At 42.2% G+C, this 21,255-nt stretch overlaps 1 protein-coding gene across 1 annotated transcript; it reads left to right on the top strand.

Annotated features, from left to right (window-relative positions):
• The first annotated feature begins 2,000 nt into the window (after window positions 1–2,000).
• Window positions 2,001–20,140, top strand: LOC119919352 (zinc finger protein 850-like). Its single transcript, XM_038739755.1, has 3 exons — window positions 2,001–3,176; window positions 7,303–8,040; window positions 18,097–20,140. The coding sequence occupies exons 1-3, from the start codon at window positions 3,108–3,110 to the stop codon at window positions 19,552–19,554; spliced, it is 2,265 nt and encodes a 754-aa protein (XP_038595683.1). The 5' UTR covers window positions 2,001–3,107; the 3' UTR covers window positions 19,555–20,140.
• Window positions 20,141–21,255: the final 1,115 nt, after the last annotated feature.

Raw genomic sequence — 21,255 nt, 5'->3', positions numbered from 1 at the left:
TTTCTGCCAACAGTTCGCCTCCACTTTTCCTGAACTGAATTGTTTGCTGATGACAAAACTGGGTCCTGTCAATCACGCAAAAATCAGAGACAAACTGAAGGGCGAACACCGCCTGAGGAATGTGGACTGGGATGACGGCCAAACTGCAACATATACCACCGCTGTTGAAGCACGATCAAGGTACAGTTTCCACACGACGTGAACGTGAAAATCTCAACGTGCAAACAGGGCCCAGATGAGGACATGCTTGATTACTATCACCGCCTTCACCAGATTTTCAATGAAAACAGTGGCCCGCCAGAGCCGCGTAACCAAGGCGACACAAGGGGCATCAGGGAGACCCACCTCAGGACAGCTGTCCTCAATGGCCTCCTGGGACCCAGCTGTGAGTAAATCGTGTGTGCGTAGGCGACGCTCACCTGGCAGAAGTCTGCAGACATGCGGCGCACGAACAGACATTCTCACCATGGCTCAGACCCAACAACAGGGACAAAGGCTCCAGTCACAGCCAACGCCAGAACCGGGGGAGAGGAGGATTCCGTGGACATGACCGTGGACGAGGACGTGGACAAGGGGAAGCCCAGCAGAATGACGGCAGATGTTTCATCTGTAACGGTGACAACCACTGGCCTCCTCAGAGCAATAACTGAGGCAGAGGAGGAGGCCACACACGTGGCAACGGTCATCAGGACAATTATGGAGGACATGGTTCTGGTTATCACGGCTACCAGCACTCCGACTGAGAACCAAACGAAGGGGGAGAGCAGGTCCATGGATGGAGACAGCGCCTCAGCCCACAGCACCTGTTCAGGGAAGTGATATGCACACACAAGTTTTACACACAATTTCTAGCTCAGAGCAGCAGTCAAAGCCTCCGTTAGGTACCCATGTAGATTATGAATCAGACGCATCTCAAACGTTCCCCACTGTTGATTTACAGATTTTGGGGAAAAACATGTTTGGTAGAGTCCGGAGCTACACATTCAGTTGTCGGACGTGCAGATTTGCCACAATGTAGGCGCAGTGGTAGATTTATTCACTCTGTAGGCGCAGGTCTAACAGTGAAGGAAACTTTCACTAAACCCATGCACAGACATGGGGAGTCCAGATAACCCATTTCCCACCACGCTGAAACAATCTTTCCTGTCGTCTACTGCATGTCCTATAAATTTGTTGGGCAGAGACCTCATTCACAAATTTGATTTGAATCTCATGTCTACGTCCGACGGCATACAAGTCACAAGATGGCCCCCAGACGCATTATCATGCTTCTCAAACAAGCTGTTGTGTGTTTATCAGTGGCGTGTTCCGAATATCGACAGATAAATTGAGCGACATGGGCCCATTTGTTAAACAATGTAATGCCATCACTGATTGGACACATACACACACACACACCACATCAGCACTCCGCTCGCTGTATCTCATACAAGACAATTACATACCCTGACACACGGCTGCCTCCTGCACACTGACGCGTCACAACTTCTTATTATCTTCTTATTTATTTTTGCATTGTTCTGACCGAACATCCAGAGAGGTTAAAAGTTACGAGACTGCAGTTTCCATTTCAAATGGTGAAATACAGTCAGGAGGCACTAAGTTATGTCTGAGTGGGCTCTGGCGCCATCTAGTGTGTCTGCCACTGTGCATACAGCCTGTTTACTGCTAATGTTTTATCTGACAAGTTCCTCATAGCTTGACATATTAAATCTTATTTATGCCAAACCAGGTGTGGTCACTGTGTCCATGTCTCCTAATGTAATACCAGATTTATACTTCTTACTCACTGTTGGTTTAAGTAACTGCATCTCTTGGACCTGTTGAATTTCAGCTTTATATACAGTGAGGTAGGGTGGGGTAAATTTCTGGGCAGCCAAGAGGTCCTTTTTGAGGGCAAACCAGCCAATTAGGTCAAAAGTTGTGCTATTACAGTGCACAGAGTCATTTTACACGACATTGAATCATACATTTAACGCTCTGTATTTGTATATCAGATAATAAACAGTATACAACAATCACAGAATGGTAAACAGAAATAAACCATATTCTATAGAGCAGTGCTGAGGATGAGTTTGAGTTTATAAGTCTTTCAGTCTGGGGGAAGAAGCTGGTGCTGCGACAGCAGATCTCTACCCAGACGGCAGCAGGATGAACCAACTGTGGCTGGGTGGTACTGTCCTTTCTCATCCTTTGGGCTCTGTGTAGTGATGTTTGCAGTCAGGATACTTTCTATAGCTCCTCCGTCTGTTTTATTTAATCCCAGTATCCATTCAAAGGAGGCCTTTGTCTCCTGCCAGGCTGTTTGTGTAAATAAGAATCTGTTATAAATTAACATGCCTGGTATAATAAAAGTAAAATAAATAAAAATGAACACGTTAACACGTTAAGTGAGTTATTCAAACCAGATCGTGCATGTTTTTATGGCTGCACTGTTCCATCAAATGGAAATATTCTGGGTGTGTTCTACATCATTTCAATCAAATCAATCAAATATTTTAATCCATAGCCTAGTTAAAAAAAACAATAATCTAAAATGTGGCGGTCAGTGTTGATAATGTGATCAACGCTTCATTTGGCGCATCAATCATTTTATGATACAATGATAGGGTCAAAGGGAACGTGGAAACAATGGAGAGGGTTATGATGTGAATGTACTTGTGTTATTTGGTTTGTGACTTAGAAACAACATTTATTCATTTTTACTTTTCCACTGTGCTGAGCTTCAGGTGGTTTCTTTTTTGGAGATGATTTTACCTGCTTTAGAACATTATTATGCGTTAAGACGCCCCAGTTTTATTCTTACAGAAAACACAAAATGTCAATAAAAAATCTTCTGGCTGAACTAAAAATGTCCTGAAGACAATCTAACTGTGTTCAAAATCAGAAATCAAATTAAAAAATGTTAATGAGGGTCCACTGTATTTTGCTGCTCCTTCAGAGTCACATCAAACCCGCGACCCATTTCCTGAGTCAGTCACGTGGTATGGCGGGCTCGCGAGGCTTCGACGTCACCACATACGTCACCAACACGAGCCTCGACACGCGCTTCACAAAACTGACTGGATACTGAAGGACGCATCACCACAGCGGAGACCTGCAGGACGATGGAGAACCAGAACCCGGACCACAGGAGCCAAACAGCAGCCTCGTGCTCTGATAGCGCCGATGTTCAGGTCAGTGTTCATGACTTCATCACGAGACTAAAGACACGAGGAAGAGTCTCGAGGGTCCGTGTATCATCCGTTCATTCTGTTGTTAGAGATCAGAGCCTGAAAACCCGCTCCAGGGTTTGTGTTGACGTGGTTTGATTTCCAAAGTGTCTCCGTGGTTCCTGTTTTCATCTTCAAGATGGCGTTTCTCTTTTCTTTGTTCTGTGGGTTTTCCCGCGCGGCGCATGCGCGGTGCGGCCCGCGTTGTGTCGGGAGCGCGCAGAACAAACAATGATGGTGAAAATGAAGCAGAGTCATTATATTTGCTCGTGTGTTGGTGAGTTTCTCTCAGTGACAAACAGTCTGCCTGCATTATTGTTCTCTGAATGATCGTCGTGCAGGTTTCAGCTCTAAATAGTATCTGTGGAGACTCTTTGTAGAGATCAGAGTCAGTCTGGAGTTTAGTTTTCCTCCACTGCTGCTCAGCTTTTCAACACATCCTCTTCTGAAGTTTGTTCTGTGGGACTTTCCTCCACGGTGCCTTTTTCTCACCAGAGACTCTAACTGATGCAGTGACCTGTATTAGTGTTAGATCTCTGTAGGCTCTGTCATTAGCTAGTTAGCTCAGTAAACAGTTCTGTACATGCAGGCCAGCCATTAATTATGGATAGGGGACAACATTTTCCAAACTGGGCCCCTCGTCGACACCCCACCTACCTTTAGTTCTAATACTAACACGGACAATTTCACTCTCATGGAGCCCCTATTGATCACTTCAGTGTTATAGACTCAAACCGGCCATGTTCACATATATATTCAGTTACTTAGTATAGCCTTTGGATGAGGGACGAAACGTCTTCCAGTATCTTCAACCAAGTCCAGTTGCCCTTGACTCTAAACTTCGTTGGATAATAGAATGGAGAGTTATTAGATGTGGAGCCAACCAATTTTGAAACCGAGTCAATTTTGAGTCTTTGGTCCATGTCTTCTTTTACTCTAATGGACATAAAACACCTTTTTAGATGGTGTTTGTTTTAAGACTGTTACCCTCCACCTTTTTGCATCTGCAGATTTCATCTAAATTAACCAAAACAAGCTAATCTGCATATTTACACAGAACATTTCAGGGGAAAATACTCGATGTAAGTCATTAACTGGGGAAGTTCTGTGGTGATATGCTTTACTTATTTTCTTCATCGTGACACCTGCTCTCATTAGACAGTGTAACTGCGGCGGCTGGTGGGGGCGGTCAGGCCCGCCATCAGGGGGGTCAAAGGGTACAGATGATCCCGGCCCAAGCAAAGGTCTATGGTTAACCCTTAAATGTGATCAAGTTTGACACTTGTGTTATGTATTTACATGATAGATAAATGTATTATTAGCATTAAAACATATTTCAAACTTGTCATCTGATTACCCCCTCCCCCACAGTTGGAAAGTAAAATGGTACGGTCGAAACATTTGGCAGTTCAGATGTGCAGAACCAGCAAGAGTCGCTTTAAGCGAACGCTGCAGGCTGTCAGGGCCCCACAAAAGAGCAGCCAAAACAGACAGAAAAATAAAATCATATGGAATCAATCATATCATCCCAGCTGATGCGATCTCGCGCTGCGAGTCGCGGTAAATAACTGAAAGAGTTTTGTAAAATAACATCTAAAATCTGAGGTGCAGACCTGCTCTGTTTGCTCAAATCAGCAGAGCAACATTGCAGGCTTATGCACAGCACAGTACAGGTAGACTGAAATTCTCATAAATGATGACGTTATTCTCGTTATATTACAACTTTTTTTCTGGACCTGTCAGAGAGCAAAGATATGTGGGAGAGATTCTGAATGTGCAGAAAGTTTTGAACACGAGTTAAAGTGCAGGAGTTTCTAACTGAATTAAAATGATTTAATATCATTCCCCAAACAAAGGCATGAGGAAATATTTGTATACACATTTAATGTGTATTTAAATATTAATATATTCATTTGTTAGGTTCTGTGTGCGCAGCATGAAGGGACTACAAACTTTTGCTTCGTTATACAGCAGCCTTGTGTTGTATAATGACGAATAAACAACCTTGTAAAAGTTAAACTATAGGACAAAAGATATCTATATCTAAAAGCAACACAGAGAGCCTGAGAGCTTCACTGCATTATATTCTATTATATTGTGAATCATCATCTGCCACCTGAATTTTGTGTTTCCCTTTATATTAATAAAGATTTGTAACAGCCTCAAGAAAACAGACCTACAGTAAACACTAGTCAGCAGCACGTCACAGGTCAGAGGATACAGCTGCAAACATGGTTACAGTATAATAAGCTATACATGTGATAAACCTGACACAGTACTCATACAGTATTTCAGTTTAGTACATAATTTGACCAATACGTTGATGAATGTAGTCCTCAGTGTTGAATTTGATAGATGAAGTATGTGTATTTGTTCACTCATAATTAAATTGTATGATTTAATGCTTTGCAGTTATCTCTTCAATGTTTGATTTTTACTGTTCTCTAATCAGCAAATCACTGAAAGGCATTTTTTTCCTCCTTGTTTTAAGTTAAATGGAGGAACATAACTGTCACAGTCTAATTTAAAAGATTAAAAAAAATCTGCGTTGACCTTTTTTGTGCTTTATAATCATACTGAGTGAATATATGTGAGCGTGGCCTGGGTGAGTCTATAACACTGCATTTGGAAATGGTTGTTAGGGACTCCATCTGTGTCACTATAAGGCTAATGGCCAAGAGCGTCTTTGAAATTGCCCATGTTTGTACTAGAACTAAGGGTGGGTTGGTCGAGGTGGTGCTGGATTGGGTGTCGATGAGGGGCCCAGTTTGGAAAATGTTGTCCCCCTGTCCAAAATTCCCAACGGCGGGCCTGGGGGCGGTAGCGATGTATGCCTGTATCGTACTTATATTGACAGTAGGTTTTTCTGGGTAATTTTCCATTCAGTTTTCAAGTGCGCCGCATGTGGATCAACTAACGTTAGTTTGGTGGTGTGTTCGCTGTCGCTCAGTAAAATTTATAATGTGTCTGCTTAATATAATCTCTCTCTCTCTCTCTCTCACAGGGCTATATTTTGTAAATATTACACTAGGGATGGGGATCGCTAATTTTTATTGATACACTTATTGAGACTGCTTAACGATCAGATTCTTTATCAATACTTCACTGTTATTTGGTAAGACCAGACCCAACAGGCATGATGTAGGGCTGCACGGTATGACGGATATATATTCAATGTGCGGTAACGTTATATATTGAGATGACCTATCACTTGCAATAAATAAACATATATTGAGTTTAAATATTAACTGCCTCATTGTTTTTAATCTAATATTTTAAATACAGCTAAATGTTTCCAGAGCAGCAACGTTAATGTTTACAACAGCAAAGTAACTCAATAACTTGATCTGACATCACAAGTAGTGAGTGATGTTTAGAAAGAATAACATCAGTCCCTCCTCGTCTCTCGCTGGCTGCAGGTAACGTTACCAGGAAGGAGGAGGAGCGGCTGGTTTGTCTCAGCCAGCAGCTGAGTTTTTAAGACAACAGACCTGTCTGTGCTCCAGACAGACAGCTTTCTATTTAGCTTGTTTTTAACATTTGGCTAATGCCAAGCTAGCGTTAACTATGCTTATATAAAACATACAGGATGAGATACTGAGGACAGAGATGATTTTCTTATCCATTGCATTGCAAAATAAAACCCAATTGACGCTCGAGACATGTACGGTACATAATTGGACCCGTAAGTCTCGATAGCAGTATCGATAAGCTTGAACCTTATTGATTTTCGGGTTTTGAGAATTTTTGGAACCAGGTCCCCATCCCTATATTACACCAATTTTAATGTCCTCCAAATCGTGTGCCATGTGACTTTTTATTTTGGTTCAGTCATAGAGTGATCACGCCTGCAACTTCGACTACATTTATTAAGCCAAGATGGAATATTATAATAATATTAAGGGTGTGGATCCAAGGAATGAACAGTGGCTCAATAATCTAGGACTGAACTGTGGATTTGGTGTGTTGTTAAACCCTTAGTATAGAACGATGTGTTCTAATTATATATAGTTTATGATTTTTTAGATTGTTTTAGATAGCTCGCTCCACCATGACATCTCACTTACTGTGTTTCTCTCTGCTGATATAGGGAAGGAGAAGAAGAGAGGGACTCAAATGTCACCGCTGTCAGCTCTGTGACAAATCCTTCACAACATCTAGAAATTTGAAGATTCATCGGAGAGTTCACACTGGAGAGAAACCGTACAGCTGTGAACAGTGTGGAAAATCTTTCAGTACATCAGGTGCCCTAAAAATCCACCAACGTGTTCACACTGGAGAGAAACCATACTGGTGTGACCAGTGTGGAAAATCTTTCAGTACATCAGGTGACCTAAAAATCCACCAACGTGTTCACACTGGAGAGAGACCGTACAGCTGTGACCAGTGTGGAAAAAATTTCCCTCGATTAGGTGCCCTAAAACTCCACCAACGTATTCACACTGGAGAGAAACCGTACTGGTGTGAACAGTGTGGAAAAACTTTCCCTCAATTTGGTCACCTAAAAACCCACCAACGTGTTCACACTGGAGAGAAACCGTACTGGTGCGAACAGTGTGGAAAAACCTTCACTCAATCAAGTTACCTAAAAATCCACCAACGTGTTCACACTGGAGAGAAACCGTACTGGTGCGAACAGTGTGGAAAAACCTTCACTCGATCAGGTCACCTAAAAACCCACCAACGTGTTCACACTGGAGAGAAACCGTACAGCTGTGACCAGTGTGGGAAATCTCTCACTACATCAGGTGACCGGAAAATGCACACTGGAGAGAAACCGCACTGCTGTGAACCATGTGAGAAAAGTGGGGTACAGGAACTGCCCGAGTGAAATGGGCAGGATTTAGGACATCTACAGTCTGACGTGTGTAAACTTTTTTTTCTTTTCCCAAGTTGAGCTGCCCAATGCAGGTCAGCAGCACCGGACCTTATGTTGTTCATGTCCGCTGTAGCCAATAAATGAAGGCGAAGGAGCGAGGCGTTCTTTCCACACCTGTAAGTAGCTTCTGCCATTATTGTGTCACAGTCTAAGATGCAAAGAACATTGTCCATTGTAAACTTATGATAAAGGTTTTGGCACGTGGTAAATTAATTTCTTGCTAATGGTTGTGACAGGGTTTACATGTAAAGGCCTTTTCAGACTGCTTGGATACGCGGGGTCGCTCTGCGCTCCTAATAACTCAGGAAGTCAGACATATATCAACCGCATGGATATTCCGGTTGATTTTCAAAATAAAACACCCTGTGCAGGCTGCCGATCGTGTACCAACAATAAACAGTTAAAACAGACAAGAAGAAACAGTTAAACTATGTGGCCTACTTAATCATGGTAGAAGCATAAAAATCAAGGACATCTGAACAAATCAGCAAAATTAGGCAGGCAAAATGCTCTTATTCTGAAATGCTCCATGTGTAAAATGCAGCCGGTATTGTAGCTGATAACGGCTGAGAGTTGTCTGTGTATGGATGGATGGGTAGGCCAGAAACCGTACTTTTAAATGTTTGTTTCCTGTGTGAAACAAAAAGTGATTTTAGTTTTGTAAGTAACCACAAGCCACGTTTAGACCAAAGGTACCCAGGACTTTTAAAGTAAGGACAAAAAAACCGTCATCAGACGGGTTACGTGTAGATGCAGATGTACGCATGCCTCCCATTTTTTGTGACCACACGGACATGTCCGCGCAGCAACTAGTGCAACCAGGGCACCAACTCTACTCATCTACTGCGCATGTGTGGAACGTGTCCACCAAGCTGACTGCAGAAGGTTGTATAAACAGAAGTATTCAGCATCTGCTCCCCAGCATATTCAAGGCTTAAGTCCCCAGATCTCTTCTCAAGGAACTAAAAGGTTCCTTCAGCCCACTGTTGTGTGCGTTTCCACCGCGGTCTAAAGACCTCACAGATTCGGCAAATTAACCAGCTGACATAGGCTGTAGGCTGTACTCTGTATAAAGGGATGCACAAGCCTCATTATTTGTAACTACTATCCATGAGCAAAATTCATAAATGATTTGACTGAATATAATGAAAAATGATAGGCTTTGCATGACCATTAAACAGCTTATTTTGTGTGGGAGTATAATGAGGAGACAGCTTAAAGTTAGTTCAAATTCAATAACAAACTGGATGAAGCCATCACCTTCACAAAATAACTCCAGCACAGAGAAAGCAACACAAAAATAAAATCTTAATAAAAATGGAAACTTAAAACAACAACTTTGGACCCAGTATTTAGCGTAACTCCATCAGCTGTTCGCTGTAAACACACCGCTGCTCGCTGGCTGCTGTTTCTGAGGAATACATTTAATGTTGATCTCTGGCGGACATCAACATTTGACTGTTGACTATTTGACTGATTTATTGGTGGCCAGTTCAAGAAAAACACCCGACATTCTCAAGTTTAAGCCAGTAGCCTGTACTTGCCCATTCAGAAATTCGCTGCAAGGCAATATTGCTTATGTTATTTTTAGGTTACTAAGTTCAATGTTTTGCTGTAAACCTTTGTTGTATTGTTATTGTCTTTATCATGAATCTTGACATCTGTAAGTTGAAAAATTTGAGCATTAAACACTTAATTTTCTGCATTCTGGTGAATTTCTTTGCACCAATTTCTGGTGAAAATGTTTTTATTCATGCAAATGGAAACACAAAATTCAGATGGCAGGTGACGACTCCAAATTTTGAGCCGAACAGAATTTGAAGGCAACATCTACATGTGTACTTAATGTTTATGTAACCCACAGCATCAATATAGGCTGTCATGGCCTCCTCCAAGGGTCACCAACAGCAAGAAAAGCATGTCGAGTTAAGTGTATGCTGGCAGCATTTACCAAGTCTCACAAACGGCATAAAACACACGTAGTATTTGTTCAAACTCGTGGCGCAAAGTAGTTTAGATTGTAAATAAACAGTATCAATGCACAATTTAAGTGGATGAGGTTTAGTGCTGATATTTATGATCATTCAGACCGCTATTAACACTGCTTACCTTACAGGACACAGAAAGTTAACATAAAGCAACATGATGGCCCTGCCCAAATGTACATTAAAACTACTGTGTCCTGCAATGTACAAACTGCTGGATGTACTGAGGAATTGACGGCGCAACAGGGACACCGAGGGACTTATACAGGCAGCTGCCTTACATCCACCCCTTCTTTGATTGATGGCAACACAGCCATCAGAAAAAATTAAATTCAACTAAAGCTACCCAACACCCATAAGTCCAGGACAAACAAAAGAAAAGGCAAATGAAAAAGATTTCTACTGAATGTTAGAGGTTTTGGAAGAACGGTTCTAAAAATGTTCTGGCTTTCTAAGGTTTCTCTAAAAACAGTTTTGAGGTTTTAGTTATTGACAGACTGAGTTCTGCAGGAACGGTGGAACCATGTTCTCTCTAAAGCCCCATTTTCACCACATGGTACTACTTTCTACTTGCCTTTTTTTCCATTGGGGAAAATGGGACCTGGTGCCTTTTTTGGAATCCCCTCCTTCGAATTCCAAGCGAGCTGATGCGATACCGAAAAATGAGCTGCTTGTTTTTGGTTTAGGATTCCTTCGGTGTTGAGTCCAGAAGGTTTTTACCTGGTGCAGAATTACCACCTCGGCTGTCTCCTCTCCAAACAAACAGATCCGGTCATTAAAAACACTGAATAAAGCAGTTTCATTCTCTTCAGTGGACACCAGGTGTCAGCGAGCCGACCTCCTGACAGGGTACGAGCTGTCGACTGGAAATCAGTCAGAGCTTATGCAAAGCAGGTAGAACGCAACAGGGTTTTTTTTATCTTTTATTTAACGGGCCATGCTGTTGGACTGCCCCTGACTGCTGTTTTTGTTCTTTTCTCTGTGCTGGAGTTCTTTTAGGAAGCTGGGCCCCGTTTCAGAAAGCAGGATTAGTAAAACCTTTCAGTATGTTGAGCCTGAGGTGAGGGAAACTCTGGGTTTCAGAGACAAGATCACATGAACTCTAGATCAGTAACCATGATCGTGAACATGACCGCCTTTGTGATAAATCTGTCGTATGGACAGAGAGTTATCTTTGGACGTTGTGGACAGAATGAAATTTAAGCTACACTTCCTTTATAACACCCTGTGGACATTAAGGCAACAGTTGCATTGAAACACTAACCGTGGGCTACATTACTGCAGTAAGCACTGTTAAAATCAAACTAATCTGTAGTCACACCGATGGAACGTTTCTATTATTGGCTAGTTATTATGTTGAAGATAACGATAATTTTTCTGCGTGAGGATGATTGTGATGCAGCTGAAAGAAATCAATGCATAGTCCTGAAGTTTGACAGCATTTCAATAAAAAGATTAGAAAATGAGCAAGATTTCTTTATTTAAAGTAGATGTCCTCAACTTTACAGTCAACATAGTTGAAAGCGAGTGTTTATAACGGTGATAAGAGGACCAAGAGGGACTATCCTTCCGTGCACAAGAAGAGAAAATAACTCCATAAGAGTGACTGTGGGGAACAGCACTCTGGTAAACTTGTGTTCTCTCCTCTGACAGTCTGATGTGAGCAGAGCTCATGTGTAGCTGCAGTGAATCTCTGGTTCTGTCTTGCATTGACTTACTTTTTGCAACGTTTCAAACCGTAACAACATGCTTTTTCACATCAATCAGTAGTTTTTTTATTGCTAACTTTTTTTTTATTGCTGACTTGACTGGACATTGCAGATGTTGCCAGTTATTGCTAACTTGGTTTGCAGAGCCATATATGTCCAAAAACGACGCCGATCGGTCTTGACAATTTCACTGATGCACAGAACATGGATACTGGAGCACGTGCCCCAGTAAAAAGTGTCTAACGAAGCCTTTGCATTAGTCCTTTTATCTGGAAAATGATTCTGGATGGAGTCAAACAAGTTTGGCTTCATAAATGTGATAATCAAAGAGACTTAAGCACATTAACGTTAAACCCCTACAAAATGAAATGTGGCCAGTAGGGACTTATCAACACCAGAAATGTAGTATTCTATACTGATACCAGTAAAAATCCACAATTGTCATACCAATATATAAACAAAAGCAAAAACAAAACAAAAACTTCATGACCTTCAACATACACTGCTTTAATAAAAACATTTGAACAAAAAAGGTTTGATATCATTAATGAGCAAGATGTTGACATTTTTACTTTGCATGTTTAATCAATAAATGAATTACTTTGAATTATCTTTAGAATCTCACAGGTGTGATATGTTCAAGGGTGCTCACTATCTACAGTGGGGGAAATAAGTAATTGACCCCTTGCTGATTTTGCAGGTTTGCCCACTTACAAAGAATGCAACAATCTACAATTTTAATCATATGTACATTCTAACAGTGAAAGACAGAATCCCAAAGAAAATTCCAGAAAATCACATCATATGAATTTATTAAAATTGATAACCATCTGATGAGGAAAAACAAGTATTTGACCCCCTGGACAAACAGCATGTTAATATTTTGTAGAAAAGCCATTATTGGCCAGCACAGATGTCAAACGGTTTTTATAGTTGGTGACAAGGTTTGTGCACATTTCGGCAGGGATGTTGGCCCACTCCTCCCTGCAGACAGCCTCCAAATCATTCAGGTTCCGAGGTTGTCGCCTGGCAACTCGAATTTTAAGCTCCCTCCAAAGATTTTCAATTGGATTCAGGTCTGGAGACTGGCTAGGCCACTCCAGAACCTTGATGTGCTTCTTCTTCAGCCACTCTTTTGTTGCTTTGGCGGTGTGCTTAGGGTCGTTGTCGTGCTGAAACACCCATCTTCGACCCATCTTCAGCTCTCTCACTGAGGGAAGGAGATGTTGGTCCAGAATTCCACGATACATGGCCCCGTCCATCCTCCCCTCAATACGATGGAGTTGTCCCGTCCCCTTTGCTGAAAAGCACCCCCAAAGCATGATGTTGCCACCACCATGCTTGACGGTGGGGATGGTGTTCTTTGGGTTGTACTCGGTGTTCTTTGCCCTCCAAACACGACGAGTTGAGGCCAAAAAGTTCTATTTTGGTCTCATCTGACCACATCACCTTCTTCCAGGCCTCTTCTGAGTCGTCCAGGTGGTGAATGGCGAACTTCATGGGGCCTGTACATGTTTCTTCTTGAGCAGGGGGACCTTGCGTGCGCTGCAGGATTTCAATCCATGACGGCGTAGTGTGTTATCAACCGTTTCTTTTGTAACTGTGGTCCCAGCTGCCTTCAGTTGATTCATCAGTTCCACCCTTGTGGTTTTGGGATGATTCCTCACCGTTCGCATGATCAGGGACACCCCACGAGGCGAGATCTTGTCTTGGTCTTGCCCATGGTGGTGATGTTGGATGCTGGTTGTTTGGGTGTTGACAGGTGTCTTTTATACAGGTAACGAGGTGAGGCAGGTGTATTTGATGTAGATAATTGGTTGGGATTGGGGCTGTGTCTTAAAGAAAGACTAACTGGCTTGTAGGAGCCAGAATACTTGCTGTTTGGTAGGGGGTCATATACTTGTTTTTCCTCATCAGATGGTTATCAATTTTTATAAATTCATATGATGTGATTTTCTGGAATTTTCTTTGGGATTCTGTCTTTCACTGTTAGAATGTACATATGATTAAAATTGTAGATTGTTGCATTCTTTGTAAGTGGGCAAACCTGCAAAATCAGCAAGGGGTCAAATACTTTTTTCCCCCACTGTACGTCACTTCTGTTGTGATCAGGAGAGTAAACATGGCGCCGACGGTAGTTGCGGCATTCGCAGTACTCCTGCTAAAGTTGATAACAACTCACCACCAGTTCCTTATGAGAAGAATTAAGAACGGCCTCACTGACAGGAGCCTGGGCTCTCGCTACACTACTGTGTCCAGATGAGAACAGATAGACTGGCCTGACTGAGGGTATCTGGCCAATGGCTTCATGCATGGCTGCATAGAAAATCCATGAGGCAGCAGTGACCTCTCCTGCATCTGTCCCTGACCCAGTTTATGGCAGTGTTAAGTCCTTTGTAAATTGTAATAGTTCTGAAGGGTGAAATGAACATTATTTACATGGGTTTACATTCTAGATAGTCATTAAATAGTATTACCAATAAAATAAAAGCATTACAAAACATGTGAAAGTGCAGTTACCTTTTTCTTTAGATTTTCCCACTTCTTTTTACACTGCTCCTGAGTCACTTTCCCCTCCAGCCCCATGATTTTGATAATTTCCCTGAAAGACACACAATTATCCATTAGATCACTTTGCAATGAAAGTAAGGGCTTGCTTTCAAGTAACAAACTTGTCTGCTCATGTAATGGCCGTGTTAACTTACTCATATCCCTGGCTAGGGGCGTTTCTCTGCCCCGTGAATAGCCGCTCATTCTCCGCCCTGAGCTTTATAAAATTGAAAGTAAGCTAACAAGGATTCTGGGTAATAGCCCATAGCAAAGTGAGGTCTGATGCCTACTTGCGAAAGGGGTGCATTAAGTGCGCTGATGATCACCCCTAGAGAACAACATTAGAGGATCGGGACACTCTACGGTCTTGCACCCCTTGGCGAGAACGCGTATTGAGGGGCACAAGGGTGGAAGTGCGGATATTGGGACAGGGCCGGTCATTATATTTCCTCGCGTGTTGGTGATTTTCTCACAGTGACAAACAGTCTGCTCTAAATAGTATCTGTGGAGATCAGAGTCAGTCTGGAGTTTAGTTTTCCTCCACTGCTGCTCAGCTTTTCAACACATTATCTTTTGAAGTTTGACCTGTGGGACTTTCCTCCACGGTGCCTTTTGCTCACCAGAGACTCTAACCGATGCAATGACCCGTGTGTGTGTGTGTGTGTGTGTGTGTGTGTGTGTGTATACAGGTGCTGGTCATATAATATCATCAAAAAGTTGATTTATTTCAGTAATTCCATTCAAAAAGTGAAACTTGGATATTATATTAATTCGTTACACACAGACTGATATATTTCAAATGTTTATTTCATTTAATTGTGATGATTAAAACTGACAACTAATGAAAACCCCAAATTCAGTATCTCCCCGAAAATTAGAATATTACTTAAGACCAATACAAAAAAGGATTTTTAGAAATGTTGGCCAACTGAAACGTATGAACATGAAAAGTATGAGCATGTACAGCACTCAGTACTTAGTTGGGGCCCCTTTTGCCTGAATTACTGCAGCAATGCGGCGTGGCATGGAGTCCATCAGTCTGTGGCACTGCTCAGGTGTTATGCCTGTGGAACGTGTAAGCTGTGCCGGTCTGAGTATTTCACAATCTGCTCAGTTACTGGGATTTTCACATCCAACTATTTCTAGGGTTTACAAAGAATGGCGTGAAAAGGGAAAAACATCCAGTATGCGGCGGCCCTGTAGGCGAAAATGCCTTGTTGATGCTAGAGGTCAGAGGAGAATGGGCCACTCATCTCCACTACAAATAGGAAAAAGAGGCTACAATTTGCAAGAGCTCACCAAAATTGGACAGTTGAAGACTGGAAAAATGTTGCCTGGTCTGATGAGTCTCGATTTCTGTTGAGACATTCAGATGGTAGAGTCAGAATTTGGCGTAAACAGAATGAGAACATGGATCCATCATGCCTTGTTACCACTGTGCAGGCTGGTGGTGGTGGTGTAATGGTGTGGGGGATGTTTTCTTGGCACACTTTAGGCCCCTTAGTGCCAATTGGGCATCGTTTAAATGCCACGGCCTACCTGAGCATTGTTTCTGACCATGTCCATCCCTTTATGGCCACCATGTACCCATCCTCTGATGGCTACTTCCAGCAGGATAATGCACCATGTCACAAAGCTCCAATCATTTCAAATTGGTTTCTTGAACATGACAATGAGTTCACTGTACTAAAATGCCCCCCACAGTCACCAGATCTCAACCCAGTAGAGCATCTTTGGGATGTGGTGGAACGGGAGCTTCATGCCCTGGATGTGCATCCCACAAATCTCCATCAACTGCAAGATGCTATCCATCAATATGGGCCAACATTTCTAAAGAATGCTTTCAGCACCTTGTTGAATCAATGCCACGTAGAATGAAGGCAGTTCTGAAGGCAAAAGGGGGTCAAACACAGTATTAGTCTGGTGTTCCTAATAATCCTTTAGGGCAGTGTATATACAAACAGTGCGCATTCGCATAAAAAGGGTTTTGTTCACAACGGTGCATGCTCCATATTTCTCCAGAAGAATGCACATTGATTGTGTCAGGATAGGATGACTGCAAAGAAAAGTTAACGGCTAATCTAATATCATGGCGGCCGACAAAGCCAGGGAGGCCTGTTGGCATCGCATTAAGTAAATTATCTTCCCGGTGTTCTTATTGTAGTTCAAATCTCTGAAGGTACAGCTGCACATAAGGTCCATTGTAATAGGAAAAAAATGAGCCAGCGGAGAGGGGGAATAATCCGGGACAGAATTTAATTTCCAAGATAAATCTAAAGTCCTGCAGCTGATCTGCAGCTCTTTTTGCTTGAAATGTTTTAATAACCTTCCAAACTGCCGCGATTTTATTTTTGTGTTGCTTTCTCTGTGCTGGAGTTATTTTAAGAACTTGGCTTTATTAAATGTGTAACGAACTTTATCGTGTCTTGTCATTATACTCCGACACACAAAAAGCTGCTTTAATGGTCAAACACAGCCTGTAGTTTTTCATTATATTCCAGTCAAATCTGATGTTCATTTATAAATGTTGCTCATGTATAGTGGTTACAAATAATGATGCCTGTGCATCACTTTGTATGACATACAGCCTACAGCCTACGTCAGCTGGTTAATTTGTCTAATCTTCGCAGTTCTTTAGACCACGGTGGAAACGCACACAACAGGGCTGAAGGAACCTTTTAGTTCCTTGAAAAGAGATCTGGGGACTTAAAAGTCCCGGGTACTTTTGGTCGAAAAGCGCTTTGAGGATTTATTTTCTGTTTATTAACCCTCACCCGGGCTCCATGTTTTTTGGACACATAAAATAGTCAATCTAAATATGTGAAAACATTTAGGATAATTCAATTGTATCCTACAGATGGGCTACATCTAAGGAACTGTCCCGTTAATTAAGATATTCTCCCTAAAATAACGGAGGCTGCAGGGCTCGCTGTATGAAGGAATGCTGTTGTGTTCAGAATATCATCAGTTTGATTGAAAACTCAGTAGAAGGGTTAGGAACGCACACACAGCTGTCTCTTGATTTCAGTTAAAACGTTTCAACATTACTCAGAATCTAAAGACAGATAAGACGAAGGTGATACGAAAAAAAGTACCTGGTAGCAGGTACAAGTACAACTTCTACACAAAGGAAAACCAAAAGAAGGCGACTAGAGTCGAGGCGAGTCGAGGTGGTACCTTGCAGTGGAAAAGGTGCTTTACCGTCTCTCTCTCTCCCTGTATGTCCGCTTCGTTGACTTTCTCCATCAGTAGTAGGTTAGGCTGTATAAAGTCACCAAAAAGAAAACAGCAGCAGCTGCATGTTGAAGAGGCGTGTTGACGACGTAGTCTACGTGTTTTTCTGATAAATGCAGCAGTATGGCGTCTAACCTGGGCGGCCCGCGGAAGTGTATGTGTGCGAAACACTGACTGAACCAGCACTGTCTCAATCAATCTTGTTGAGAGTTTGTGAGTAGACTGCTGAGTGCAGACGCAGAAGGAGGGGCGGGGCTGCGCAGTGAGGGAGAGAGAGGAGCAAACGCTTGCAGGACTTTACAAAAACAAATTAATCACCTCAACATCAAACTATCTCGGTATAAACGGTATTGTCTAATTTCATATTTCTTTTGAAACGATATCGGTATACATTATATACCGATATACCGCCCGCCCTAGTATGTAATACAGTACATGCTCACTATGTGCGCTAATGTCATTTATGGTTTTTGAAAGCTCGCTCCACATCTACATCTCACTTACTGTGTTTCTCTCTGCTGATATAGGGAAGGAGAAGAAGAGAGGGACTCAAATGTCACCGCTGTCAGCACTGTGACAAATCCTTCACAACATCTAGAAATTTGAAGATTCATCGGAGAGTTCACACTGGAGAGAAACCGTACAGTTGTGACCAGTGTGGGAAAGCTTACACTCAATCAGGTCACCTAAAAATCCACCGACGTGTTCACACTGGAGAGAAACCGCACAGCTGTGACCAGTGTGGGAAAACATTCGCTACACCAGGTCACCTAAAAAGCCACCAACGTGTTCACACTGGAGAGAAACCATATAGCTTTGACCAGTGTGGGAAAACATTCACTACACCAGGTCACCTAAAAATCCACCAACGTGTTCACACTGGAGAGAAACCGTACTGGTGTGAACAGTGTGGGAAAACTTTCGCTCACTCAAGTAGCCTAAAACTCCACCAACGTGTTCACACTGGAGAGAAACTGTACTGGTGTGAACAGTGTGGGAAAACGTTCGCTACACCAGGTTACCTAAAAATCCACCAACGAGTTCACACTGGCGAGAAACTGCACAGCTGTGACCAGTGTGGGAAAACTTTCGCTACACCAGGTTACCTAAAAATCCACCAACGAGTTCACACTGGCGAGAAACCGTACAGTTGTGACCAGTGTGGGAAAGCTTACACTACATCAGGTCACCTAAAAATCCACCGACGTTTTCACACTAGAGAGAAACCATACTGGTGTGAACAGTGTGGGAAAACTTTCGCTCAATCAGGTAACCTAAAAAGCCACGAAAGTGTTCACACTGGAGAGAAACTGCACAGCTGTGACCAGTGTGGGAAAACTTTCGCTGCACCAGGTTACCTAAAAATCCACCAACGTGTTCACACTGGAGAGAAACCGTACAGCTGTGACCAATGTGGGAAAACTTTCACTACATCAGGACAACTAAAAAAGCATCAACGTGTTCACGCTGGAGAGAAACCATATAGCTGTGACCAATGTGGGAAAACTTTCACTGCATCAGGTCAGCTAAAAATCCACCAACGTGTTCACACTGGAGAGAAACTGTACAGCTGTGAACTGTGTGGGAAAACTTTCATTACATCAAATCAACAAAAAATCCACCAACGTGTTCACACTGCAGAGAAACCGTACAGCTGTGAACAGTGTGGGAAAACTTTCGCTCAATCAAGTAACCTAAAACTCCACCAACGTGTTCACACTGGAGAGAAACTGCACAGCTGTGAACAGTGTGGGAAAACTTTCGCTCACTCAAGTAGCCTAAAAATCCACCAACGTGTTCACACTGGAGAGACACCATACTGGTGTGAACAATGTGGGAAAACTTTCACTCAATCAGCTCACCTAAAAACCCACCAACGAGTTCACACTGGAGAGAAACCGTACAGTTGTGGCCAATGTGGCAAATCTAATACCAACAGGAGAACTCTTAGAAGACATAAATCCATTCACAAAGCGTCAGTGTGACATTTTTCACAGAGCCGAGCTAGCTGTTTCCTTCTGCCCTGAATACAACCACCTGTTATCATGCGATTGTGCTGGACTAACGTCATGTGATGACAGCTGAGGAAGTTTGATTTGGAAAGAGCTGGAAAGCAGTAGTCCAGAGGTTTTATCAGCCAACAACAAAATTAAATTGCAGTAGCCAGATTTCAATTTTTATGGTACTGTAAGTAGAATTCACATAGTTTACAGAATAATGTCAAGATTTGGACCTGAATCCATCAATAACACTACTAAATACTCATGCAGATTGGTAATCAGCTGAAATAAGAGCTTTGGGGGTTTAGTGACTCTTTAAGAAGGCCATGGGATGTGGTCAAAAGCTCCAACAAAGAGGTAGTATGTGATGTTCACTAATTTATCACAGATGTAGTAATAATAAGTGTGCTCCGATCGATCGGTCACCGATCGTAATCTGCCGATAATGGCTTTAAATAGTTTGATCAGTGGTCTCTAAAAAGGCAGATCACAAAAGTCGATCAGATGATGCAATACTTTCCGGACAAATTTTCAACGGCAGCTAAAATGGTTCCCTAAAACTCCTTTTCAGATAGGAGCTATTGAAGCATCCAGTTAATCATTTATAAAGAGTTTAGCAACAATCAGACAAGCAGAGCAACAAGCAGGAGTGACCATTTCAAACTATCGCGGTCGTGCTTATCTCACACACATGCCGCCCGCTACCAGAGTTTAATTGTCTTGACCCACAGAGCATCAGGCAGAGAGAGACTGATCCTTCAGTGTGAGTTTCATGATGAAAAGAGAGGCGCCACTCAATCAGCTGACTGCCTCTCTCTGTCTCCGTTTTCGTTTTAAAACGGAGACCTTTTGCTACGTTTCCCCCTCCGTCCAGATGAAAATGGCGAATTGATGGGTAAAACTGATTCAGTCTTATCAGTCATGCAAAACACGATGCTACAGAGTTTTATTTTTTGTATTTTTATTTAGATATTTTCTACTGTTTAAATAACACTTGTACTGTGCGTGTTGCCGTATTTACTTTGCTTTCTCACTTTGTAGGCTACTCTTGTTACTTTCAGTTCTATTTCGTTGGCGGTCAATGCAAAAACGAATACCTGTGTGGTTCTTCGACTGTATTACTTTCTTCTTTCGCCAAATTTTCTGCAGCGGCAGAGTAGACCATCTGCTTCATGTTTACACCCCGGCCTGTGCATGCCCAGTGAACGACCACGCGTGCTTTCAGTCGTTTTAATATAAATGGAGATCAACTCTGATACGCAGCTAAAACGCTGCTGTGGAGGGAGAAGATCTTATTCGCTATAAAACGGTTTAAAAAAACATAGTAGAGTGGATGTAGCCTAACATTAACCCACTCCTCTCTCTACTAATAAAAAAATCTTATAAAAACCTGCTGGCTGTATTGAAAGTGTTTGCTGCTCTCTCCTCTGGTAAAGCAGGTGGCAATAGGCCTGTAAAAGATGTAGACTGTGCTTCTTGCACAAGGATTTAATAATCTGATTACATCAATTTGATTTATAGATTTAATAACCCACTGAAATAATATTAGGCCTATACTAGTGGTAAACCATATGAAATTATAATGAATATAGTAACTATAAGTGGGCTAATATTAACAATATACTAACAGTATAATATGGAATTAACATTGTACTTTATTTAAATTTCCGTTACTTTCAAATCTCA

The sequence above is a fragment of the Micropterus salmoides genome, unplaced genomic scaffold (assembly GCF_014851395.1).
Source record: "Micropterus salmoides isolate LMB-PRFRI ecotype aquatic unplaced genomic scaffold, ASM1485139v1 Ms_hic_scaffold_268, whole genome shotgun sequence".
Taxonomy (NCBI): domain Eukaryota; kingdom Metazoa; phylum Chordata; class Actinopteri; order Centrarchiformes; family Centrarchidae; genus Micropterus; species Micropterus salmoides.
This window is presented reverse-complemented; position numbering and strand designations above follow the sequence as displayed.

Bases quoted from the DNA above. Each gene is read 5' to 3' on its own strand.
- LOC119919352 (XM_038739755.1), top strand. From the start codon at position 3,108: ATGGAGAACCAGAACCCGGACCACAGGAGCCAAACAGCAGCCTCGTGC. The intron at 3,177-7,302 runs GTCAGTGTTCAT...CTGCTGATATAG, and splicing joins CTGATAGCGCCGATGTTCAG to GGAAGGAGAAGAAGAGAGGG. The intron at 8,041-18,096 runs TGAAATGGGCAG...CTGCTGATATAG, and splicing joins GGGTACAGGAACTGCCCGAG to GGAAGGAGAAGAAGAGAGGG.